At 37.4% G+C, this 27,261-nt stretch overlaps 1 protein-coding gene across 1 annotated transcript in view; it reads left to right on the forward strand.

Moving 5' to 3' along the window:
• The window catches only part of ZFC3H1 (zinc finger C3H1-type containing), a 54,943-nt gene extending 41,472 nt beyond the window's left edge, over positions 1-13,471 (forward strand). Inside the window, exons 25-35 of the mRNA XM_030819983.1 lie at positions 2,498-2,603; positions 2,690-2,888; positions 3,410-3,504; positions 7,489-7,599; positions 7,856-7,960; positions 8,094-8,259; positions 9,342-9,442; positions 11,188-11,289; positions 11,976-12,015; positions 12,314-12,376; positions 12,506-13,471. Coding sequence (XP_030675843.1) covers positions 2,498-2,603; positions 2,690-2,888; positions 3,410-3,504; positions 7,489-7,599; positions 7,856-7,960; positions 8,094-8,259; positions 9,342-9,442; positions 11,188-11,289; positions 11,976-12,015; positions 12,314-12,376; positions 12,506-12,643 — 1,226 coding nt within the window. The 3' untranslated portion in view covers positions 12,644-13,471. The remainder of the gene's footprint in view (positions 1-2,497; positions 2,604-2,689; positions 2,889-3,409; positions 3,505-7,488; positions 7,600-7,855; positions 7,961-8,093; positions 8,260-9,341; positions 9,443-11,187; positions 11,290-11,975; positions 12,016-12,313; positions 12,377-12,505) is intronic.
• The last annotated feature ends 13,790 nt before the right edge of the window (positions 13,472-27,261 follow it).

Below are 27,261 nucleotides of genomic sequence, written 5' to 3' on the forward strand. Positions count from 1 at the left end.
GAGTGAGACTCAGTCTCAAAAAAAGAAAAAAAGAGACTGGGATCTGTGATTTATAGAATTACTTGATACAGGCCATGAACCCAAAGGGAAGAGATTATTATAGATTGGCATGATCAAGGAAGTCTTCATAGAAGAATGGGGACCTGGAGCTAGATGTTGAAGCATGGCTGTCAATATGACAAAGTGGGTCTCGTCAGAGATGGGGGTGGACCCTTGTCTTATTTATCATTTTACTCCTAAGGGCCTGTAAGGATGTCTGGCAAATTATTAAGTGCTTATTATATATCCAGTGAAGGAAGGAAAGAAAAGAAAGGACATTACTGTTAGGGGAGTTGAATAAACAAAAAGCAACAGGTAGAAGGGAATTTATGCAATGGATTTGAAGTGATTGGGAAAAGGGTTAGGTCTTACCAGACTGAGAATTCTGTGCTGGACAATAGTAGTGATTAAGCTTGATAAGTAGAATGATACTTGATTTTCAAGAATCTTGAAAATGTGGTAGACTTGATGGCAGTAGAGGTTCTTTAAGAAAGAGAATGTGCTTGAAGAGAAGTTATACCAATGGTAGGAAAACCAACCAGAAGCTGATGGCAGTAACTGAAGTACAAGAAAAGTATTCTGAGAAGCAGGGTATTAGAGATATTTTAAGTTATCACATAGAAATACGTGGGGGTGAGGCGGGGGGTTGCAGATTAAATGTCAGGGAAGAGGAGAAGGAGTAAACAAAGATTTCAGGGTTTTGAGACTGGGAAAAGGAAAGTGTCATTAATAGAAAACTGGTAAGTTGGGAAGACTGATTTCGATGGTAGGAGTAGTATTTGTGATTGTAATTGGTCATTCAAGTGGAAATGATTGTTGGCGGTAGGAAATAAGAAAGTGGACCTTGGCCGTGCACGGTGCCTCACATCTGTAATCCCAGCACTCGATAATCTGCTGAGGCAGGTGGATCACTTGAGGTCAGGAGTTTGAGACCAGCCTGGCCAACATGGTGAAACCCCGTCCCTACTAAAAATACAAAAACTAGTTGGGCATGGTGGTGTGTGCCTGTAATCCCAACTAGTCAGGAGGCTGAGGCAGGATAATTGCCTGAACCCAGGAGGTAGAGGTTTGCAGTGAGCCGAGATCGTGCCACCGTACTCCAGCCTGGGCAACAGAGCAAGACTCCGTTTCAAAAAAAAAAAAAAGGAAGTGGACCTTAATTGGACAATTATCAATCAATACATAAGTGGATTTGAGTGTTATTCAGTTATTCACATAGAAGTTACTGTGTTACAGGGTGCTTTACAGTTTTTCTAATGTGTTTTTGAAGTAAATTATGCAGTAGTTGAGGCTATGAGATATTTTTTCTGAGGAAATGAGATTTAAGAGCATAACAGTAAGGAGTAAAAGGGAGAGTAGAGTCATTAAAATGGGACTAAGAGGAAATTTAAACAATCTATTGGAAGCAGAGGCAAGAAGAAATTAAAAAGAAGGGGAAGAACACTGTCAAATGTTAAAATGAAGGTAGAGATGAGCTTTTATGTTTGGTAAGATTTGAGTCCTTATGAGTGAACTTCAAGAGCACAGTTTCAAAGTGATTGCATTCACTTTTAAACTCCACAGATCTGGGAAGTTGTGGTACCATTGGGTAAGGAGGAAATGGTCACAGCTGTGCAAAGTAAAACATTGTACCATTTAATAAGTAGCAACAAGCCGGGCGCGGTGGCTCACGCCTGTAATCCCAGCACTTTGGGAGGCCGAGGCGGACGGATCACGAGGTCAGGAGATCGAGACCATCCTGGCTAACACGGTGAAACCCCGTCTCTACTAAAAACACACACAAAAAAAATTAGCCGGGCGAGGTGGCGGGCGCCTGTAGTCCCAGCTACGCAGGAGGCTGAGGCAGGAGAACAGCGTGAACCCCGGGGGGCAGAGCCTGCAGTGAGCCGAGATCGCGCCACTGCACTCCAGCCTGGGTGAAAGAGCGAGACTCCGTCTCAAAAAAAAAAAAATAAGTAGCAAGAAGATCAAGAAAGAACTCTTTACAAGGGTAAAAGTGTGTTTTGATGGAGTAAGGAAAGGATCTAATTTGGAGAGACATTCAAATGGCTGTGGGGCAGCAGAGCAAGACCTCCTTTGCAGTGGTCAGGGAAAGATGAAAAGATAATTTATTCTGTAATTTTTTTTTTTTTTTGAGATGGGTTTTAAAGAATTTAGGATAATTGCAGAGATACTTGTTTAAATGAAAACACTGATAGATGCAAAAGCTCATATGGGATGGCTTTGTTCTTACCAGGAAAGTTGAGGGTAAGGAATTGAATTTTAGGATTTTGGAGATTACTTGAATTACTTCCTTTGAGTAAAAGCCAGAAGCTCAGTAAAGGTGAATAAGATGATGGATGGGTAATCAAAGGGAGGGGTCGTCTTTTCCCATTGGTCTCTCAGAATTCAAGTAACGCAGTCAAATATTTCATTTTTTGATTGACGTGATTCGTGTTGTTGTGATGTTTTTGGGTAGATGCGGTGAAAGCTTGCACAGATGAGAGCCTTACTGTTGAGGAAAGAATAGAGGCCTGCCTTCCACTTTACACAAACATGATTGCTCTGCACCAACTCCTGGAGAGGTACAACTTAATTGCCAAGCAGCTAACCTTATATTAAAAAGTGATCTTTTCATGTCTTTAGCCTTTTTTTTTTCTTTTTTGTTAAGGTATGAGGCTGCAATGGAGCTTTGTAAATCTTTATTGGAGTCATGTCCCATTAACTGCCAGTTGCTGGAAGCCCTCGTTGCATTATATTTGCAAACAAATCAGCATGACAAAGCCAAAGCAGTGTGGCTTACTGCATTTGAAAAAAATCCTCAGAATGCAGAGGTTTTTTATCATATGTGCAAATTCTTCATCTTACAGGTAAAAAAATGATGCATAATTCTTAAATATGATGCTTTTATGTTTCAAATTTCGCTATTGGCCTCACCAGGAAGTGTTTCTGGTCCTTTTACCCTTTGCAAGCTGTGTTAGGTGTTCCTTCTCTCTCTGCCATAGCACTTACTACAGTGCTTTGTAATTTTATTCCTAGCTGCTTTAATATATACTATACTAAACTTCTTGAAGTCAAGGAACATGTTTACTCATATTTGCAGCCCAACGCCTACCACAGTGCTAGATGGCTAATACATAATTGGTGGATGAAATGTGAGCCTGTGGTAATACTAGATGTTAAGCTGTTTAATCGTTAGTTGAACTTAATTCAGAGAGTAAAATATAATAAAAGTTTTCTGAGTATGTCTCAGACTTATCCCCTCCGCCCCTTACCCACCCAAGAAACTTAATCTAATGAGTACTTTTTTAAGGCTTTTTTTTCTCCCTTGTGGCATTTTAATTAAACATTGTAAGCCTGATGTATATCCCCCTCCCTCTTTTTAAAATAGAATCGAGGCGATAATCTTCTTCCATTTTTGCGGAAATTTATTGCATCCTTCTTTAAACCGGGGTTTGAGAAGTATAATAACTTGGATCTGTTTCGGTAAGTTGTAGAATTCTTAAGTTTGTAGAGGAATGAAAGATAGCACAGTTCAGTAGAAAGATTACAGTTTTTTCCTTATATGATTACATTTTAGACTGACTTTTTAGTACTTGAATACCCACTTAACAGAATACTCGAAACAGAATAAATAGAACAATAAAAATGGAGGCAAAATGGAAAATTCTTTAACACTCTTTGGATTAAACACACTATACAAAGTAAGGCATATATTAACACCATAGTAACTCATTCTTTTACTTTATCGTTATTGTTGTTAATTTTAGTACTTAATATTATAGCACTTAATTATCCCAAGGCAATCTCAGTGATTTTTTACAAAATATATTTTCATTTATTTGATAGGTCATCAAAGTGAATATAAATAATACGCCTTTTTCTTTTTTTAATTCTGAAGAGAACTGCTCTAGCCTCTGAAATGTTATGGAGTAAGAAGTTTCAGAGGATTCTTTTCTCAACCATTAATTTCTTAATAGCTCATATAGAGCTGTGGTTACTGTCTTTCCTGAGAGTTCCTGTTCCAACAATAAGAGTTCATGGCAGATTTTGAATAATGATTTTCTGGGGGGAGGCTCTTAAAATTATCTTTCCTTTGTCCTCCTCATCTCTTTATGGGGTTAGCAAACTTTTTTCTTAAGAGCCAGAAAGTAAATATTTTAGGTTAGCAGGCCATGTAGTCTATTACCACTACTCTACTATGTTGCTTTATTGAGAAACCAGCCATAGATGAAATGTAAATGAATGGTTATGACTGTGTTCCAGTACAACTGTTTACAAAAATAGGCATGGTTTGCCGATCCTAAGTAAAACAGCATCAAAAAGAAAATATTTTATCATGACATACTCTATTATTTTGTATTAGGAAGAACAAGAGAAGAAAGACCTAAGCTGAATATCTCCCCAAAAAATTTCTTGTAGAAAATACAGAGTGAAAATAGAATCTTAAAGCCCAAATTTTGTTAAGTAAGTGATCTATCCAACCTAGAATTTGTTTTTTGTTTTGTTTTGTTTTTTTAAATTTTATTTTAAGAGACGGAATCTCGCTCTGTCTCCCAGGCTGGAGTGCGGTGGTGCGGTCTTGCCTCATTGCAACCTCTGTCTCCCAGGTTCAAGCAATTCTCCTGCCTCAGCCTCCCGAGTAGCTGGGATTACAGGCGCACACCCCCACGCCCGGCTAATTTTTTATATTTTAGTAGAGACAGGTTTCACCGTGTTACCCAGGATGGTCTCAAACTCCTGAGCTCAGGCAATCTGCCTGCCTTGGCCTCCCAAAGTGCTAGGATTACAGATGTGAGCCACTGCGCCCGGCCCACCCTAGAACTTGTTGTGAACGTGGCAGTTTTATTTAAGATCTGGGGACACTATTCCCTCCCAGACTTGAGTCTTTATATATGTCCTCTTATGGTAGCCAGTTTATTGCCATAGCAATTTTAGTGCCCTTCCCAAAGGGCCCTTCTTTCTGCTCTGTTACATCCAGATTAATATTTGCAAATAATTACAAATGAAATAATTTTAAATGCAAATTAATAGAAAATAATTAAACTTCCATAAGGGATTTAGAGATTTTTCAGCTTCTCCATACTCAGTTTCTTCCTCATTTAAATTAGTTTGCTTTAACATCTCAAGCTCAGGCAAAAGACTAATTCAAGACTGAACCAAACTCTTTAGAGACTTCTGGTTCTGGTCTTCCCTTGGGCACAGAGATAATTGGTTTAGTTTAAAAGAAAATGCTACCAATTTCTGCCTTGGTAACTAATCAAAGATCTTCAGATCTTCTTGATGCCAGCTTAATTAGGCAGAATAAATAAGCATCAGTAAAAATTTGAAAATGAGTTGTCTCCAAATATATTCTTATTACTAAGTCATCTTTATTAAATTCTTTTGTGGAAATAGTCATAATTCACTGAGAATTAAGAGAAAAAGGTATCCTGTTTATAGCTTATTTAGACTATAGTGAAACCCTTGGTTACACAAAGATTGTGCATTTCTGTTAATTTAGAAAGTCTTTTTCATCAGATATTAGGAGAATGACGATAGATGAGACAATTTTTGGCATTGCCATACTTATTGTATATTGATAATAAGTTTTTTAAATTCATAAATTGTCAATGTTTATTAATAGGAGAAATCTGCTCTTAATTGGTTCAAAATACTTTTAAAATTTCATGAGTAGAAATTGTTAAGCAAAATACTTAGCACTATAATTTTTACCTGGAGTTGAATTCTGTCAACTCTGTATGTGACATTTAGTATAAAGATGGCAGGCAGAAAGAACTAGATAGGATAATTTTCATATGTTTCAAGTGAATTTGAAGATTAAGTAGATAGCCAGAAAAATTAATTTGGGGATTTCATTTACTTTACTAAAGTTAAACTAGGGATTATAGTCTTAAGTAGATTAGATATGAAGTCATCTCTTCTGACCATCTCAGTTTTCAGTGAGGAAGTTAAGGGATTAACTCATGGCATTGTAGCTTGTCTTGGCAAAGTCAGGATGATAACTTAACTTCTAGATGTTCTATTTCTTTTTCTTGTGTTTGCCCCCCATACAGCCCATCTAATTCATTAAGACTTGTTCCCTTGCAATTATTTAAAAATTTAAGACAAATAGTTATACTAGATTGTCATTTTTGCGATCAATGTATTTCCTTTAAAAACATTGTTCTTAAAGATGGTGGTAAGTATCATACAGATTAAAATACATTAGAAGGAAAATGGACTTAGTCAAGTAGAATTCTTTACTGATTGACTTCTTAGAGTCACTGGGATTGACTTACAATCCTAGTAAGTATTGTGGCTTTTCAAGAAGGGGCTATAATTTGTAGTATTTCCCAACCTTATTTGATCATAGATCTTTTGACAGGTACCTTACGGGCTAATGTGTTATAGAATACACTTTGATATCATGTCTAAAATTAAACTTAAATGGGCTGTATGTGTGTATGGCTGTATGTGAGAGAGATTACTTTCAGATATAAGGTTTAGTAAATCTTTTTTTTAAGAAAGGATCTCACTTTATAACATGGGCTGGAGCACAGTAGTGTGATATCAGCTCACTGCAACCTCTGCCTCCTGAGTTCAAGCTATTCTCCCACCTCAGCCCAGGAGTAGCTGGGACTACAGGTGTGCATCACCATGCCTGACTAATTTTTGTATTTTTTTGTAGAGATCGTGGGGTTTCACCCAAGTTGTTAGCCAGGCTGATCTTGAACTCCTGACCTTAAGTGAACCACCTGCCTCAGCCTCCCAAAGTGCTGGGATTACAGGTGTGAGCCACAGCCCCAGGCCTTGTAAATCTTTTTTTAACAAGAAAGTACAGATTTCATTGGAAAATTTCAGATACTTGGTAGACTCATTTGTTCTTTTTAAACTGGGTTTAATTAGAGGATTATGGTGTTTTGTTTAATCTTGGGGATAGAATAAAAAATTCATTTTAGGAGGAGAGTTTTTCACATAGGTATAAAATAATAAAATTGTGGCCAGGCGCAGCGGCTCATGCCTGTAATCCCAGCACTTTGGGAGGTTGAGGAAGGAGAATTACTTGAGTCCAGGAGTTCAAGACCAGCCTGGCCAACATGGTGAAACACCATCTCTATTACAAATACAAAAATTAGCTGGGCGTGGTGGTGCATGCCTGTAGTTCCAGCTACTCGGGAAGCTGAGACATGAGAATCACTTGAACCTGGGAGGTGGAGGTTGCAATGAGCTGAGATCATGCCACTGCACTCCATCCTGGATGACAGAGCGAGACTCTGTCTCAAAAACAAACAAAGCGTTTTGAGTAATGTGTAATCCTAGAGATGTGACCAAAGAGGTGTGGTATGCATATAAAAAGAAAGTCTCATTGCTTTCTAAAAAATATTTCCATGAAATTTAAGTGAAACTAACGATTTTAAAAAATGTGTGTAATTCATGTGTGTGTAGTAAGTATAATTTAAACCAATATTTGAATTTTTTTTTTTTCAGGTATCTCTTAAATATTCCAGGACCAATTGACATTCCATCTCGTTTATGTAAAGGAAATTTTGATGATGATGTGTTTAACCACCAAGTTCCTTATTTGTGGCTGATTTACTGGTGAGACATCCACTGTGGAAAGATATTGCATACTAGGCCTGCATTTGCTATTTATTACTGAATTACACTGTGTTTGTTATAATTAACTTGATGTTAAAGTCATTGAAGCACAATTGAAGAGATGCTAAGATTTGATATATACTAGAGAAGAAAGGATTCTGTTGTAATAACATCCGTAATGTTTAAAATACTTTGTTGTTCCTTGACCTGATGGAATTGAATGATAGACATATGTTTTCCTTCATTTTTTAAACAGCCTTTGTCATCCTCTTCAATCAAGTATTAAAGAGACAGTGGAGGCATATGAGGCAGCATTAGGGGTGGCCATGAGATGTGATATAGTACAGAAGATATGGATGGAGTAAGTTTAGTTTTTCTTGATAAGAATGGGATTTGGGGATAAAGGGGTATGATTGGGAAAGGGGTGGCCAGCTTTCTTGGTGAGAGAACTACTGTCTTAGTTATTCTAAATTATAATATTTGTCTTTTGGCAGTTATCTTGTCTTTGCGAATAATAGAGCTGCTGGATCCAGAAACAAAGTTCAAGAATTCAAATTTTTTACTGATTTAGTGAATAGATGTTTGGTTACAGTCCCTGCCCGATACCCCATTCCTTTTAGCAGTGCTGATTACTGGTCCAACTATGAATTTCATAATAGGGTAAGAACTCAAAACTTTTTTCTTCAGTTGTTTGTGTAAAACAAAGAGACTTTAATAATGATAGCAAAACTCCTGTTTTATATCAAGAGAGCTTTTCCTAGGACTACTTTCTTAACATTCACTATTATTCTTGACTATGTTTCTTATTTATCTATTCAGAGTCTAGCAATAGAGCCCTTTAAGGCTCAACTAAAATGTGCATTAATTATTATGTTATGGTTATGAAAATTTAACATTTGAAGCAAAATTGAAGGGATATTAACGTATAATACATATTAATGAAAAAACACATCAAATGAAAGATTCTATTGTAATACCTGTAATGTTTTGCTTGAGTAGTTGAAAATTCTACTGAATGAAAAATTTAGTAACTTCAAAATAAATAAGAATGGACTTATACATTGTAGCTGCTCTTTTCGTTAATATTTTGTCAAGCAAATATAGCTATACACAAGGCATAAGAAAGCTTAAAATTAGGAGCTGCTTCTAATTCTAAAAGAATCTAATGATATGTGATTATCATTTTAAAAAATTTATTTCAGACACCACTTTTATTCAGTGCATTATAGGCTAAAAAGCTCCTTGCTAAAGCTCATTGTAGACTAAAACATATATATGTTTTATTTATTTTTGGTGGGGTGGTTTTGTTGCTAATCAGGATAACCAATTATTATGCTTTGTACTTCTATGCCATTCTTTATCCCAGGATCTCAAACCACTTTATGGACATTAAGTCATTTACACACGGGCATTCCATGAGCAAGATGTGGCAGGTATTATTAGCCCTATGACTTGCCGAGCTATACAGCAAGTAAAGGTAGACTCAGGAATGAAAACCCGGACTCCTGGCTTCTTGTCAGTGTTCTGCCCATGGCTCTCATCACTAGACCATATTTCCTAATTCATATTTGGAAAGTCACTAATAAAATTAATGGTAGGAACTGTAACTCACAACATCATACATTATTATAATTTATACATTCATATCTTAAAGACCATTTTGGTTTTCATGTTAAAACACATAGGTAATTGGATTTCACGTTTTGGTTGCATTCATTTTTCACCCCCCTCAACCTTTACAGGTTATTTTCTTTTATTTGAGCTGTGTTCCAAAGACCCAGCATTCCAAAACCTTGGAACGGTTTTGTTCAATTATGCCAGCTAATTCTGGACTTGCATTGAGGTAAGAAAAAGTAACATTGTTTTGGTCCTCTACCTAATGGAATAGGCTCTTTATATAAGATTATTCTTGAAAACTTGATAAAAATAGTCTCTTGTTCCACTATGTCTCATGAATATATACTACTTAATTTCAGAGTTGTTAAGCCAATATTTAGCTATTCATTCAAAAGTCAGTGTAAAAATTCTGGTTGCTTCAAAAAACTTCAGGTTACAAAGGGGCAAATAATTCCATTCAGGTAAAGTTCATCTGTGTTCCCTAAATACACACCATCTGTCCTTAGCATGTGCATTATAAGCAATAAGGTTGTTTTCCGTGGGAAGGGAATATTATTTAAGAGGTTTTCATATCTTTTTTTTTTTTTTTTTTTTTTTGAGACAGAGTCTCGCTCTCTCACCAGGCTGGAGTGCAGTGGCGCGATCTCGGCTCACTGCAAGCTCCGCCTCCCGGTTCACGCCATTCTCCTGCCTCAGCCTCTCCGAGTAGCTGGACTACAGGCGCCCGCCACCACGCCCGGCTAATTTTTGTATTTTTAGTAGAGACGGGTTCACCGTGTCTCGATCTCCTGACCTCGTGATCCACCCGCCTCGGCCTCCCAAAGTGCTGGGATTACAGCGTGAGCCACCGCGCCCCGCCGGTTTTCATATTTTCATCTAGGTCAGTTGCTCTCAAATATTGGCAAACATTAGAATCTCCTGGGATGCTCATTTAAAATGTAGATTCCTGACCTTGAGCCCTCACACCACATATTTGAAGCACTGATTAGGGATTTCATATATTCAATCAGAACGAGATTTCTCAGCCTTTCTTTGTAGTTTCTCTGCTCTGATACAGCAAACCCACTTTCATCCACAAGAATTATGCTTTTTAATTCAAAAAGGTACCCTGCATGCTAATGCATTGGCTTCCACTTGTGCAGTCATTCCCACTGCATCAGTTGTATCTTAACGTTTTATGGATCATAAGATGCCTAAAATATTTATGAAATGTTCCTTTATGTTTTAAAGGATTTACATTTCATTTAGCATGTATGTGGGGAAAATCGTATAAAAGTTTAAAAACTAAAGTTGAGACAAACATAATGGTAGTATTTTACAGTTTTCTTAGCAAGCCTGCCAATCTGTAGAAGCTCATTGCAGAAATGTTAATTATGAAACACCTTTGATAAAACGTGAAATAGAAAATGTGGTCATATTTTGACATAATTTTCTATTGTGATAGGCATTTTAGAATATAGGTAGTTTACTTGTTTATTTTGTTGGTAAATCCCTACCTCTGTGTTTTGATACTTATTTCCTCTGGTCATCCCTGTTCTTTTTTTCCAGGAGAATAGAGAACTTTAATAGTTACTATACATGCATTTTAGTTCAAGAAACATTCAAGATTGATCATACTCTAAGAAAGAAAAATACCAGGAAATTGCATTAGTATCAAGCCATTACTTTAAAAAAAAATTGGGGTGGGAAACAGGGGCCGTTATTTGGAGGGAATGCTTTCATGTCCTATAGAAACACATGGACCTTAGTGTAGTTTGGTAAGATGAGCATAGATCTTGACTTGACCTCTTCGTAGTTTGCACATTCCTGTCCCAGGGTAATTTTTGTAAGAGGCATTCTAAAATATTTGCTGGGTAGTCTTGATGGAATTTAACTAATCAAAATTTATACTTCATCATTGTGCTCATAGAGCACATTTGGGGTTCGCTACCCTTGCAATGCTTTGTTCATTTTCCTGAATGTACTTTACAGGTTACTTCAACATGAATGGGAAGAAAGCAATGTTCAGATTCTGAAACTTCAAGCCAAGATGTTTACATATAATATCCCAACATGCCTGGCCACCTGGAAAATGTAATGCAACAATCATGTACATGTTTTTATAGCCATTGCTTTTATTTATAAGGTTTGCTCCAGACAGGTAAATCTGAAATGACATCTATATATATATATATTTTTTTTTTTTTCTTTTTTTCCTGGACAGATTGCTACTCTTAATTTAGATTTGTTTTTAGCATTTACTGAGGTTTAATGAGAGTGAGTACTCATTAAGAATTGCCTCTAAAAGCAAAAAGCGTAGACTTTTAATTTTCTTTGAAGGAGAACATTTAGGTAACAGTACTGTTATCAAACAAATCTGCTACAGACATTTTAAGACCGCCTCTTTTGAAATGGTGGTGTGTCTACCCTGTTGTAGTCTGATTTCTTCTTTCTTTTAAAGGTGTTAGTGCTAGGTATTTTTGACTAGTAATTATGAGGTGTTTTTTTTGTTGTTGTTGTTGTTGTTGTTTTCTCCCGTGAACGTTATTTATGTTCAAAACACTGGTCTGCTTTTTTCTTGTAAAGTTGATAAAAATTGTTGAATTTTTCTTTTCACTATAGGTTTTCCTTGGAAGTTTAGCCTGTTAACTTTCAGGAAGTTTTGTACTCAGGTTCCCACAGTCAGTGTTCTGCCAGTGGTGGTGTTTCATTTTGTTCAAAGATATATAAATTTTTCTTTTCTTTTTTCTATATTCCTTTTTTTTTTTTTTTTCTCTTAGAGCCATTGCTGCTGAGATTGTTCTAAAGGGACAAAGAGAGGTAAGCCATGGTTGAATCTCAGATGGGTCACTTTTAAAAAGTTTTTCTGCCCCTTTTGTTGACTTCTCAATTTAAAAGAATTAAAGCACAGAAGTTAACATTTCATGCACACTAAGAACCAGGTGGGGAAACAAAAGTAGTTAACATTTTAAGAGCACCAAATATTCGGAAACTCCAAAACTCAGCATAACCATTTTGTCTCATGTTATTGTGAATTACCATTCTTTAAACAGATGGAATTATGAAGGTGTTTTTCATTATATTTTCTGATGGAATTGTGTGTATATCTATCTTACAGGTCCACCGTTTATATCAGAGAGCCTTACAGAAGTTACCTCTTTGTGCATCACTGTGGAAAGATGTAATGCTTTTTATCTTTTATTTTATCTCGATGTTTTCCTGTAAATTTTCTGCATGTGCCATATCCATTGATGTGGTAATGCTCAAACTCTAGCTAAGTCTTACTTCTATGCTTCCCTGTCTTTTACAGCAACTCTTGTTTGAAGCATCAGAAGGAGGTAAAACTGATAACCTGAGAAAACTAGTTTCCAAGTGCCAAGAGATTGGAGTCAGCCTAAATGAGCTCTTAAATTTAAACAGTAACAAAACAGAAAGCAAGAATCACTGAACACTGGGTGCAGTCAGTTCTAAGTCCTTATAATAATTGCCAAAATTATTTGAATGATTCTTCAAGATTAGGCTGATCCCTGGCTAAGGTCTGTGTAAGGCAGACAAGCATTATTGATTATATCAAGTTCCCTACAATATCCTGTCCTCAAAACCGGAAGCAATGAACATGATCCTCTTCGGTTGGATAAATGAACTTCCTGTTTGGCCTGCTTCTAGGCCCTGCCAGATTCTCATAACATCATATACGTAAGTATAGTTCCTCAAAGTGACTGACATTTATTTTAATTTTGCTTTGTTTTTTTTTATTTCCTCCCCCATTCTTTTATTTTGTGTTATTCCTGATTCACTTGACACTCTCTGATGCCTGAGAGATTCCTGTTTGGGATTTAATATCCAGGGCTGTGTTTACAGTAAAAAAGCAGGCAGTCCCTTTTAGTTTTTCCTTTTTAAATTTTTTTGAGATTCTTCATTTCAGGATTTAAAACTATAGCAGTCCATCTTAAGGAAAGTGTAACTGCCATGGCCACAAGTCTGCTAGTTGCACTTGAATGCTCTATCAGGGTTGTTTATTACCCTTTCTACGTTCTGGACTCCTTGCCGAGACTGTTTAACTTGAAGATTAAAGAAACTATTGCAAATGCCAGTGCATCAGAACCTAAGAGTGGTCAAATATTATGTGCAATTTTTTTGTAAAGAAATTTTAATTTATAATAAAGTTTAACAGTTTAAAGAACAGTTAATATTTGAACTGCTTTGTACTGAAATACTACTTTGTAGTATTAAAATTGTTTATATACTTTTTTAATATAAGTTAACTTTCTAAAAACTCTTGCTGTCTTTATTCACTTTTCACACTGGTGGGAAAGGGTTGAAGTCGGAGATACAGATATTCACCGTAACTTATAGCAATACTTTTTTATCTTAAAACTGCTTTCCCATTAAAAAAAAAAATTTAATGACTTTTTAATTCAGGAGAAGATGGATATTGTTGTGAGGACAGTGAACAGAGAGTTTTGCACTACCATTAAATTCCTTGTTCTCAAATTCTCAGTGTTTAGAAAGTGCCTCCCAACTGTAGTTTGAATGATTTGCCTAGTGACATGCCATCTTATGTTGAATATCAGTGTGATTGAATGCAAAGGAGACCTTGCTTTTTATTTTGTTTTCAGTTTATATTTGGTTGTTTTAACCTTGGCAGGAAAAATGTTAATGACACACGCACACTGCCACAAATCTGGTCTTACAACTACATGTGCTTGAACTGTTAGAGGCAGAGCAGCAACCTCATAAAATACTAGGAAACTTGTACATGTTTACATTTGTATAATGCTCACTAAAAATAGAACCATATTTTGAGTCCCTATTCTGTGCCTACCAGACAGGGCGATTTGGCTGTAAGTGCTGTTTGGTGGGGTCAAGAATGGAATCCATTTGTCTAGTGTCTTTCATTTAATCAAAAAGAAAGCTGCAGGCTTACTGGTTTTTCCCTAAAACCAAAAAAATGTGGGTGGAAGATAGTAATCCCAGAGGAATAGATATCTACCGACTGTATGCATTTAACTTTATATAACTGAAAGCTTTTCCTCCTCTGATTTTTTGAAAACAGTTGTTAGGTACTTAGTAAAATATTTCCAATGTGTGCCTCCATACATAGTGTAACAGTTTTTATGTTAACTGAAATGTCTCAGTAGTTTTTAGGAGACAGTGCTAAGCTTGAACTTTTGTTGCATTAACAGTTCCATCAGCAGTAACTATTTTGTCTCTCTTTTTTTTAGTGAGTTCTTTGCATTGGTGTATGTAGAACTCCACTTAGTGCATGCAGTCACAGGGTCCATCCATGGAGGCTGTACGCTAACAACTCTAGGGATGGCCATTCACATGTTCCGCACAGTCATGTAGGAATAGGCTCTGTTTCCTCTTTGATCCATTGTCATATTGCTATTTAAAGGTATCTTATACAAATGATATTGCCTTAAAGATAAATTCTCATATCTTTTCCTGTCAGTTTATAAACTCAACTTTAACCTTCACATTAAAAAAAAATCATACACACTGCTTAAAGGTGAGATATATGTTCCTGTCATCCTTCCATTATCAGTTCTACTTTTTTTTTTTAATGAAGTGCTTTCAGTACATGATAATTAAAGTATTAAACAAATTTGGGTTAAAGTTTTTATGATTATTGTAGAAACATGAATATAAAAAGATTTCACATACTGTGTGACTAAAGTCTTTCTTTTGGACAGAGAAAAGACTAGTCACTGAGAACTGCAGTACCTTGTATCCGCCACCCCTGCTGGGGGACAAAACATGCACACAAAAGAGGCCTTTTTAGGCTGTGGGATTTTATCTCTGATAAAGGAAATGGAATGGTAGATTATGATGTATTTTTATGTGTTTTTGTTCATTTTAGAGAACAGCCTAATATTTCTATTTGCCTTTTAACGGAAAGTGGACCTTGTAACATTGTTTTTCACTCGATTATCTAAGGCGGTTTGCTTTCAATTAAAGGGTGTATAAACCTACATCATAAAGTAAGCAAGAATCTCCAGGTGCAACATCTAAGAGCTAAAGGCACTAAGCAGACAAGAAAAAAGTGATTAAGACTGACAACAAATGTAGAGGGACTTTATTGAAGATTGTAGTTCAAATATTTATTTTTCAAGGTTGTTGAAAAAGTAGAAACGTGGCTAGAATACAAGGCAGGGCCAATATTCTTGGTTAAAGCTGTCATGTGTTCACAGATAAGTCCTAATTTCCTCAAGTCTGCTTTCATGTCTGTATGTTAACATTAATATGAGGGAAGAATGGGGAAATACAATTTTAGTGACCTTTCAGGTTTGAGGATTATGCCTGCAGGTGTATCATTGTCCTTCAGTGCATATTAACAGTAATTATTATACAGAACATTTTGAACAAGAGCTGGTCAAGAAAAGGCAAGCTTCTGATGAACATTTCTGATATTGTTTCTTCTTTGTTCAAAATTAGGACTGTATCTTTCCAAGCTGTGATGCTTCTTAATGCAGGTGGTAGAGTCAAGCTGAAAAAGAGCTTTTTCTTTCTTTCATCTTTTTGGGGGGTAGAGGGGTTTATTCCATATGCCACCAGAATGCTGCCTTTCTACAGGTGTTCCATCTTTCTACATGCTGTTCCATCCTGTCCTCATTCCCATCTTCCACCATCATTCACATAACCTTCCTCACTACTTTTTCAGTACTACTTGATTTCGATTATGATAAATATGAAAAGATTTTTCAATTTTTTCTGACATCTTTGAGGTAGATAATGGAAACTTGCCTCTGTCTTCCACAAATGGTAAAATGGATATAAAGTTTGTCTCCACTTCTCATTTGGTGACCTTCACAAGAGGGACCCCACAACATGTTTTTCAGAGGCCTCATGAAGAGAATCAGGCATTTTTTCATTTCAGAATCCATTTGAGCTCTGTGCTAGGCAATCTCAATACAGAGAAGAGTAAAGGGATCCCCTTTTACATTCTAACAGAAGAGGAATGTATGCCAAGGAAGCATCTCCTAAGGGTATCTCTATCCTAACTTGAGTTAGAAGTTGGGAAAGGCTTCCTGAATGGAAGTGAATCATTGGGCTAAGGGATAAAATGGAAGAAAAGTTGAGATCAATAATACTTTCAAAAATTGTGTCGCTTCTATCTGTACATTTGGAAACCTGTGCATTTTTAAAAAACGTTCTGAAAAGCTTTAACTTTCCAAATTCATTCATGACTGAAAATTCATTAAACATGGTAACAGATACGTAAAACTCCATAGCAGCCTAACTGTTTAGAAGACAGTGCCTTTGGGGGCACCCTGTACTTCAAAATCCACATGAGCATGACTGACTAGGAGTAATCCTATTAGAAGACCCAGTTTAAACAGCCTTGATATCCAAAGTCTGATTGTAATTGCAGCTGCTGCTGCTAGCTTTCACTTTTTTCTCTCTCTTTCTCTAACTTCTTGGGTAATGCATGAATAAAATGTTACTTTCAACATTTATTATCTACAACTTGCAGAGCACTATTTCAATTCCAGTCTACATGGTTTTCCATTACTTTTTTTTAACCTTTCCTGTGGTGTTGATCCATTATGTTTTAAGAGTCATGGTTATTTTTCTGTTTATACAGAACTACCCAAAGATGGCCCAAAGTGGGCCAGGGGCATTGGCTCACACCTGTAATCCCAGCACTTTGGGAGGCCGAGGCGGGCGGATCATGAGGTCAGGAGATAGAGACCATCCTGGCTAACACGGTGAAACCCCGTCTATTAAAAATACAACAAATTAGCCGGGCGTGGTGGTGGGCGCCTGTAGTTCCAGCTACTCAGGAGGCCGAGGCAAGAGAATGGCATGAACCCGGGAGGGGGAGCTTGCAGTGAGCTGAGATGGTGCCACTGCACTCCAGCCTGGGCAACAGAGCAAGACTCCGTCTCAAAAAAAAAGATGGCCCAAAGTGTCTTCACTGCTTTAAACTGATTTTTCTATTTGACCCAATATCAGAGATGTTTGCAACCAATGTAAAGCTAATTAAAGCCAGGAATAAAATGATTCTGTTGAGGAACAACAATAACAAAAAAGTTTTAAGCTTAGAGGAATGTGTGCTTCCTAGTTTGATCAAGAACACAGAGGTTCCAGAATATCTGAAGCCAATATGACTCTTAAGTGGTGGGTGCTGTGGTGGATCTGAATTTTCCCTCCAGTTTAAGAACAAAACAATACAAAACAGTGAATAGAATGTTAAGAATATGTGAATTAATTGTATTTCAATTACCATAGAATAACATGACTTTTATGCAAGACTAATAAATTTTGAAGACTATTCAATCTATAAACAAATACGACTTTTCAAGGGCCATCTTCTATGAATTAAGTAAAATTTTAAAGAAAACATGAAAACTTTGCATAGCCTTTCTTAAAAAGTATATACATTTGCCTTTTGGGAATCTGAAAGCCTCAAGACTGATTATCAAGTCTGCTGAAATCAAAGGTAGGTTTACAATATTGTTTGGTCGATGAAGCAGCTTAAATCTTGGAAAAGTTCTTACCTAGCGAAAGTAAGCCATATGAAAGAGAATGATAGCCAACCATGTAAAGGAGCTGAATCAATTAGGAAGAGTGATAGACTGGTGAGCTGTTTGCATTAGTGGACATAATCAGGGCATCTGCTGCCAAGGCCAAAACAAACACTCAACTTGGCACATCATACACTGAAATTTATGAGATTGCCAGGAGATAGATTTGGCATTTCATACTGGTTGAAATGGAGCTGCAAAGAAATAGTTTCAGGAAATGGAGAAGTGTGAACCAATGTGAATGATGAAAAAGCATGTGTTTAAAAGATCTGGGTTTTAGATTCAGCTCTACCATAAACTAGCTATGTAATTGTGACAGGCCATTTCACTGCCCCCTGTCTCTTTTTCTGCATCAAAATTGGGAAATATGTGTACTTACCTCAGGGGTGTTAAGATCAAATAATAGGAATTACCCTTAAAAAAAATAAGAAGTATTTTTGAGTTTGGAATCGTGTTCCAAAATTTAGAAAGCAGAGATGCTACAAAATAATAGTTTGCTTCCTCTGGACTTAATTTCTTTTCTTTTTGTTTTTTGTTTTTTTGTTTGTTCTTGTTTTGTTTTTTGTTTTTTGTTTTGAGACAGGGTCTCTTACCCAGGTTGGAGTGCAATGGTGCAGTCGTGGCTCACTGCAGCCCTGACCTCCTGGGCTCAAGTGGTCCTCCCACCTCAGCCTCATGAGTAGCTGGGATCACAGGCACACACTACCATGCTTGGCTTTTTTTTTTTTTTTGTATTTTTTGTAGAGACAGGGTTTCACTATATTGGCTAGGCTGGTCTTGAACTCCTGATCTCAAGCAGTGTACCTGCGTAGGCCTCCCAAAGTATTGGGATTACAGATGTGAGGCACCATGCCCAGCCCTGGACAGAATTTCATTGCTGTCACTTGATGAAGAGCATATAACTCTACCAATGCTCAAGCATGAATTAGTTGCTGTTTGTAAGAGAGACAACAGAAAATTGTAGTCTAGGCCAGGTACTGTGGCTCAGGCCTGTAATACCTGCACTTTGGGAGGCCAAGACAGGAGGCTTGCTTGAGAGCAGCCTGGGCAACATAGCGAGACCATGTCTCTATTTAAAAACAAAAAACTGCTGTCTAAATTCAGTGGCTCATTCCTGGCATTACCAAAATAACAGATAAATCAGTTAAGAGATGGTCTTGAGACAGGCATGGTGGCTCATGCCTATAATCCTAGGACTTTGGGAGGCCAAGTTAGGAGAATCTCAAGTTTAAGAGTTTGAGACCATCCTGGGCAATATGGAGAGACCTCATCTCTTTTATAAACATGGTCTTTAGGTTTTGAAGTTAAAAGGAATCAAAATTTAGTCTGCTTCTGTTTTCAGTTCTGAGGATTCTCAGCATGTTGGCTGGATTCCCTTTGTGGTGAAATAGAGGATAAAAACTACCCCTTAATTCAGTACTCAGAATTTAAGTGTAGAGAGTATCTTGATAATCCAAGCCACTTTCCACACTTTTTTGTAGTTGCATGTAAAAGGACATGAGAATATTGACCAGTTAAGTTTACTTATTTTGTAGGCAGCAGTCATAAAATGACCTAACCAGGCAAGAAGACTTGCATAGAGTTTGCATAAAAGATAATCCTCCAGGAACATACTTTTAAGAGAAAAGAATTGCTGGGTTTTTTAAACCATAATTTTACCATAATCAGACCAAATTTGGCTGAAGCTCTGGCCCAGTGGTGAAAAGAAAAATCACAGAATGCAAAACAAGGGGTAATTGGTAGTGTTCACTTGGTGATTAATGCTGTTCTAAATAAAAGTAATATCTAATTTGGGGGTGGGGAGGAAAGGATGTGAGTCAAAATAGCCAGTTGTAAAATCCAAGGCTTACAATTCGGTGTGAATGACCCTTTCTATATTAGGATTGACAGATGAAAACAGCAGTGGCTTAAAAGTTTAAGTAAGGTGGACCAGGGCTGACTGTATGATACTCCGCTGTAACAGAGACCTAGAAACCTATCTGTTTGTCCTGTGTGACCTCCTTTCCCAAAAGGGACGGTACATATGGTTGTGTTAGTCATGTCCTGTACAAGGACACATGGCCAAAAGGCTGAAATAGCAGGGGATGAAATTAATCCCATGATCAACTCATCAAGCACCCTAAGGCACTTGCTGAGTCACCATGGAGGAAGCGTGGCCTTTTTAAAATTCACACAAAGGGACCATTAAGAACCCAAGTTCTATGGGGAGGGTTGGCGTTTTTCTAAATTGCACAACAGCACCACGTGGGCTGGTGGTCCTGATGATTCTAGATGGCTGCTCCACACCCAAGCTTTTTTGTTCACACTCTATTTAGCAGGAAGGAAAAATGAAGGGAAGCATGACCCGCCTCCTTTCTTAAGAGGACTCAGAAGCTGAACATGCCACATTTGCTTTTGTCCGATTGTTCAGAACATAGACATATGGCCACTTCAGGGAGGCTGGGAAATGTAGTCTTTATTTCGAGTAGCTATGTGGACTGCATAAATTCAAGTATGAAAGGGATATATGTATCTGAGGAACAACTAAATATCTGCCACACTACCATCAAGTGGAGTAAACAGACTATAAAGTGAAGTTAGTGGCTTCAACCTAGCTTGTTTGGAGGTCTAAAAAAGTTTTAAATAGTGAACCTATAAAATGTCTTCTAGTTCTCTAATTCTACTCTATAATCTTGAGTTTGGAATAGGGAAGCTGAAAGCACATTTCCCAGACCTAGCTGGTCTGGAAATTTAATAAATGGTCATTTAATAACAACTAACACTTCGTTGAGATTTTAGTCTGTCACACCATTGTAAGTGCTCAAGGAATATTTATTTAAATTTTCACAACGACCCTATGAGATATTGCTGTAATCTCCATTTTACAAATGTAAACTGAGTCATGAGAAATTAAATTAGCCAGGTCACAAAGATAGTAAATGACAAACCCAGGAAGTTGACTTCCGAGTGCGTGCCCTTAATTTGCAATCTAAAAATCCCCTAGAGTAAAATTGGTCCACTGAGAAGCAATCCTGAGAACTTTGAGGGAATTATTGAGAAAGAGGCGCTTTCTTTTTGTTACTAAGCTACACTAAGGGGAATGTAAGCCTGGAACAGTGGGTAGTTGCCTTGACACAGCACTGTTAGAGCCCACTGGAAGTGAGGCCCAAGAGGAAAGCAGAGCCAAGAGGTGAAGAAAGACATATTCTTGGTAATAGCAGGATTTGTTGTGTCTGAAATCAGATAACCATGAATTCTTCAGGCATTCAAGTTTTTTCATTCTCATTGACTACCTCTTCTGCCCATTTGAAAAATTGACCTGGCTCTGCACAGCATCTCACACCTATAGTCCCAGCTACTCAGGAGGCTAAGGTGGGAGGATCACTTGAGCCTAGTTCAAGGAGGCAGTGTGCCATGATCACATCTGTAAATAGCCACTGCACTCTAGCCTGGGTAACATAATGAGACTTTGTCTCTAAGAAAAATTTAAAAACTAAAAATTGAGCTTCTGAGACTCAGTATAGGTTCTTGTCCTCTGAAAACACCAAATTTACACATTTGTGGGTGTATGCCTGCAGAATGTAACATCACTGATTAAGTCATTGGACAATGAGGACAAAAGATGGTATAAGTTCTTACAATTGTATGTATTGTGATCTAAGTTGAGAGGTATGAAAGTGAGAGAATTGCATATTTAGATATGTAGGGGGTAGGGCTGAGAAGTTTCAGGAGGGAAATAAATATAGCCATAGTGCTTAAATTCTTTTTGGATTTTCCTTGGATTGAGAACTTGGCTGTATGATCAGCAGAAAGTTCACTTAACTCTTAAGTCAACATTTCTTCATTTTTAAGATGGGATTAGTACTAGTGCTTATTTCACTTGAAGTTGTCAGGATAAAATAAGAGCATACTAGTAAAGGGCTTAGCCATAAGAGATGTGAGATAGTAGAAGCTATTTGAGGATAGAAAGCTTGGAAATATGGGTTAGGGTAGTGTTTCATAACAATAAGAAAAGGATGGACAGGTGCAGTGATTCATGCCTGTAAATCTCAGCACTTTGGGAGGCTGAGGTGGGCAGATCACTTGAGATCAAGAGTTTGAGACCAGCCTGACCAACATGGTGAACTATAACTCCTTGCTTACTCACAGGAAGATCGTATTAGTTATCTATTGCTGTATAACTTGTCTCTACTAAAAATACAAAAATTAGCTGGGCATGGCAGCTTGTGCCTGTAGTCCCACCTACTCAGGAGGGTGAGGTGGGAGAATTGCTTGAACCCAGGAGGTGGAAATTGAAGTGAGCCGAGATTGTGACACTGCAGTCCAGCCTGAGTGACAGAGCAAGACTCTGTCAAAAAAAAAAAAAGAAAAAAACGACTTATTAGTGGTGGTGGGGTCTCATTGCTTGATAAAACTTTTCACTAGAGGAAGAAGAACAAGTAGAGACAAAAAGTGGAATAATTGAGCTTGAACCTTTATTTGGCAAAAGAAAGTTACAATAAAGGTTTGGAAACTAGTATTGATGGATGGGATGGCACCTGCAAAGAGATGAAAAGAAAATACGGGTTTTTCAGTTGGAGCTTCCCTGGTGTAGAGAATGTGCTAAAAAGATTACAGTGATCTAAGCCTTTGCCGCTCAGTGTGGTTCTGGATCTACAGCATCAGGGTCATCTGGAAGCTTGTTAGAAATGCAGAGTCTCAGGCCCTACCCAGACCCACTGAATCAGAATCTGCATTTTAATAAGATCCCAAGGTGATCTCATGCACATTAAAATTTGAGAAGCACTGCTCCAGGCTAGAGAGAAATGCGTGGATTTCCATTGTTTAAAATACAAAAGAATAAAGAACTGTGGTCCCAAATCACTGGGACATCTGTTTTAATGTCTGTGATACAGTAGCAACAAGTCGCATAGTTTTCTTTAGGCTTACTGTTTCATTATGTGGTGTGTGCCTGCCAGGTTTCAGAAACACAAAACTAACCACTAGTTTTCATCCTTACCAATGCTCTTTACTCCAAAACTGATGCTAAGGAATACTTCTGGCTTCCCAAGTTTTAAATATTGAAGTGCTCTCGAAATTTAAGTGAACTATAACTCCTTGCTTACTCACAGGAAGATTGTATTAGTTATCTATTGCTGCATAACTATCCCAAAACCTACCAACCTAAAGTAACAAACACGTATCACAGTGTCTGTGCTTAGCTGAGGGATTTGGCTAAGGGTCACTTATGAAGTTGAATCAGGCTATAGGCTGGGGCTTCAGTCAGTTATCTGAGGCTCCACTGGGGCTGAAGGATCTATTTCCAAGCTTGCTCATACAGTTGTTTGCAGGCCTCAGTTTGTCACCATATAGATGTCTCCCTAGGCTGCTTGAGTGGTTTCATGGCAGGACAACTAGCTTCCCTCAGACTTAGTGGGCTAAGAGAGAGAGAAAAAAAAACAGAAGCTTTGGTCTGATAACCTAATCCTGGAAATGACATATGTATTAATCCATTTTCACACTGCTGTAAAGACCTGTCTGAGACAGGGTGATGTATAAAGGAAAGAGGTTTAATTGACTCACAGTTCAGCATGGTTGGGGAAGCCTCAGGAAACTTACAATCATGGCAGATGGAGAAGGGGAAGCAAGGCACCTTCTTCATAAGGCAACAGGAAGGAGAAGTGCTGAGCAAAGGAGGAAGAGCCCCTTATAAAAAATCAGATCTTGTGAAAACTCACTCTCACTAGAACACCATGGAGGAAATGGCCCCCATGATTCAATTACCTCTACCTGGTCTTCTCCTTGACATGGAATTATGGGGATTACAATTCAAGATGAAATTTGGGTGGGGACACAAAACCTAACCATATCAACATACTATCACTTCTGCCATATGCTGTTAGTCACACAGACCAAACCTACCTAATACAATATGGGAGGGGATTACACAATGGTGTGAATACCAGTGAGTGAAGATCACTGGGAGGTTGTCTTGGAGCCTGGCTACTACAGTGATGGGAAAAGCACTTTGCTTTGTGCAACCAGACTCATCAATAGCTCCAGGTGCAGCTTATACAGCTGGGAGCCTCTTTAGGCTCTATGGAGAGGAGGGAGTGAAACAATGAGTGACTTGCAGATCTTACACCCATATTCACATTACTTCTAGGGCTACTGATCCAATCAGGAATGGGTTTTAATCTTGCCTGGATGGGGGAAATAGGGGAGTATGAAAGCAAAGAACACCTATTCAGTTGAGACTGCCTTTACATTTCAAAAAAATATAATGCAGAGTAGTCTTATCAGTTCTTTAATTCATAATCATATCAAAATTGGGGAAGGATGCTTTGCTGGAGAGTGGTCAAACTAACTCTTTGAAACAGGCCATGTCTACTAGGCATACTGACTTTCCCATGTCAAAACTTGTTTTTTTTTTTTGGTCTAGAGCCAAAGAAGCAATGAATGATGTGTATAACCAAATGTTGGGATAACTCCTTTTATCAATAGGCTTGCATCCATTTCTCTTTATCCTGATGCTTCTTAATTAGCTCTGTGCAGCTTTACTCTCTGCAATTCTCCATACTTAACCATGCATATAACCAGCCCAACCCACTGTAGATTGTATGGTCCATAAACTCTTAAAATTAGAAAAATAAATTGTATAGAAGAGTTGTCAATCTTCACTGAAATTTGGCTGGGATAGATAGCTCCAGTCATACATTAAAAATATTTAAATTTTCCTTCTATTACAAAGGTATTCAAAGAAAAATCTCTGAATATTCCAGAGATTGCAGAGGGCAAAATCAGCTAAACAATCTATATCTAATTATTGTAACAAAACAAAATATCAAGAATCCTTATTTTGCCATTGGGAAATAAAGTTATGTTGGCAAATAAAATTATGTTAATCTGAAGAAATGACATTTGGTCCACTTTAGATCGAAGGTCCCTCTGTACCCCAAAGGGCCAATTCTGCTCTTTTTAGGACAAAAGGCTTGGGTAAAAAGTACAAGTTTTTCTTTTTCTTTTTTGTTGTTGCTTCCAATAAACCTCTCAGTGGTTAGCAAGTTTTAACCAGAATATCAAGCAAGATCATTTTCTTACTATGAAATGGAGATGTAAAATTTGAGAAGTTAGATAAGTATCAGGTATACAGGAACAGCATATTCCTCCAATGAAACAATGAAAATAAAACCTTTCCTATAATTAATATAGCTCCATGACCTAAATTACTGTTTTTTAATTTTTATAGTTAATTGGCATCTTCGTTCATTCAAGATGCTGTACCAAAAATACCATAAACTAGGTGGCTTATAAGCAACATTTATTTCTCACAGTTCTGGAGGTTGGGAAGTCCAAGATCTATGAGCTGGCAGATTTGGTGTCTGCTGAGGGCCCATTATTCATAGATGGTACCTTCTATCTATGTTCTCATATGATGGAAGGGTTGTCTATCTGGGGTCTCTTCTATCTGTGTTTTCATATGGTGGAAGGGCTGTCTATCTGGGGTCTCTTTTCTTCTATCTGTGTTCTCATATGGTGGAAGGGCTGTCTATCTGGGGTCTCTTTTCTTCTATCTGTGTTCTCATATGGTGGAAGGGCTGTCTATCTGGAGTTTCTTTTACAAGAGCACTAATCCCATTGACGAGGGTTCTGCCTTCATGACCTAATCATGTCCCTAAAGGCCCCACCTCCTAATTCCATGATCTCAGGGATAAGGATATAACACATGAATTTTGGAGGGACACAAACATGCAGACAATAGCAATTGGAAAGTGAACTTTGCTGATAGATACAGTACAATATGATTTTATCAACTCCATTTTACTGATGAGCACTCTGAAGAAAGGGAACTAAAGAAACTTGCCAGGATCACACAACTTTTGAAAGTTGGAGTTGGGATTGGAACCCAGGTGTATTGGTTCATTTTATTTTGCTATAATAGAACACCACAGGCTGGGTAATTTATAAACAATGTAAGTTTATTGGGCTTATGGTTCTGGAGGCTGGGAAGTTCAAGACTGAGGGGCCACATCTAGTAAGGACTTTCTTTCTGTGTTATCCCATGGCAGAAGGCAGAAGGGCAAGAAAGCACAAGAGTGTGAGAGAGAGCCCAGAAGGGGGCCAAAGTCATCCTTTTATTAGGAATTCACTCCCTTGATAAACAGCATTTATCTCTTCATGAGGGAAGATCCCTCATGGTTTAATCACTGCTTAAAGATCCCACCTCTCGGGAGGGGGACAAGGGTTAAAAAACTAACTATTGGGTATTCTCCTCAGTACCTGGGTGATGGGATCAATTGTCCCCCAAACCTCAGCATCACACAATATAACACAGGTAACAAACCTGCACATGTCCCCACTAAATCCAAAAAGAAAGTTGACATTATTTTTCTAAATGTATATATTTATGAGGCACAATGTAATGTTTTGCTATATGTTTACAATGTAGAATGACCAAATCAGGCTAATTAACAAAATAGCCTTATCACAGTCTACCTTTAAACAATACACCACAACACCTATATTATAAGAACCCTATAGCAACATATTTGCATTTTTTCTTTGTCATCATTTGCACTATTATTCTCAAATATTTTACTTTTACATCTATTCCAAACCTCAAAATACATTCTTAATATTTTTGCTTTAAATAATTATCTCTTTGCCAGATTTATTGAGTTATAATTGGTATACAGAAAACTGCACATAATTAATATATACAATTAGGTGAGTTGGTATACATTACCATCACTGCAATCCAGATAATAAATAAATCCATCATCTCATAAAAGAAAAAATAATCTCGACTCTCAACATTTGCATTGGGGATTAAATTTCCAAAACACAAACTCTGGAGGACATTCAAACCATGGCACCAGGCTAATTGGATTCAGAATCTGAATACTCCGTCACTGTATTATATTATCCCTGACGGTACCCACTCAATGAATGTTTACTGAATAGTTACATTTTTCTAAATGTGTGCTACATAAATTTTTTATAGACAAATGTGAAAAAAATACAAAAGGATATTTACCCAATTCTATAAATATTTCTCCTAGTCAGTGCTTTAGCCAACATTTTTATTCATTTTTTAAAAATATGAAATAAAATTTCTGTGCCTCCACTACAACCCTTTACCCTGGACTCAGGATAACCACTTTTCTTTTCATTTCCTATTCTCCTTTGCCCTAGGAATGATAGCTCAATTCTCTCTTAAGCTCTACTCCTGTAGTCAGTAAAATGGTCTTGAACTTTAGCCCGCATCAGAATCACCTGGAGGCCATATGAAAACACAGATTGCTGGACTCCACTCCCAGAATTTCTGATGCAGTAAGACTGGAGTGATGCCTGTCATTTCTAACAAGTGTGCATTTCTAACAAGTTCCCAGGGACTGTACTTTGAAAATCAGTAGTGTAGCTGTTAAAAGAAATGTCTCTGAGACTCGTCTCCCCTATTTACTACGTGAATGATCTTAGGCAAGTTAACAAATCTTTGTGCTATTGCTTAATCTACAAAATGGCAGTGATAACAAGACACATAGGCTTGTATCCTAATTAAGTGACATATTTTGCA

This window comes from Nomascus leucogenys, chromosome 10, assembly GCF_006542625.1.
Source record: "Nomascus leucogenys isolate Asia chromosome 10, Asia_NLE_v1, whole genome shotgun sequence".
NCBI lineage: Eukaryota > Metazoa > Chordata > Mammalia > Primates > Hylobatidae > Nomascus > Nomascus leucogenys.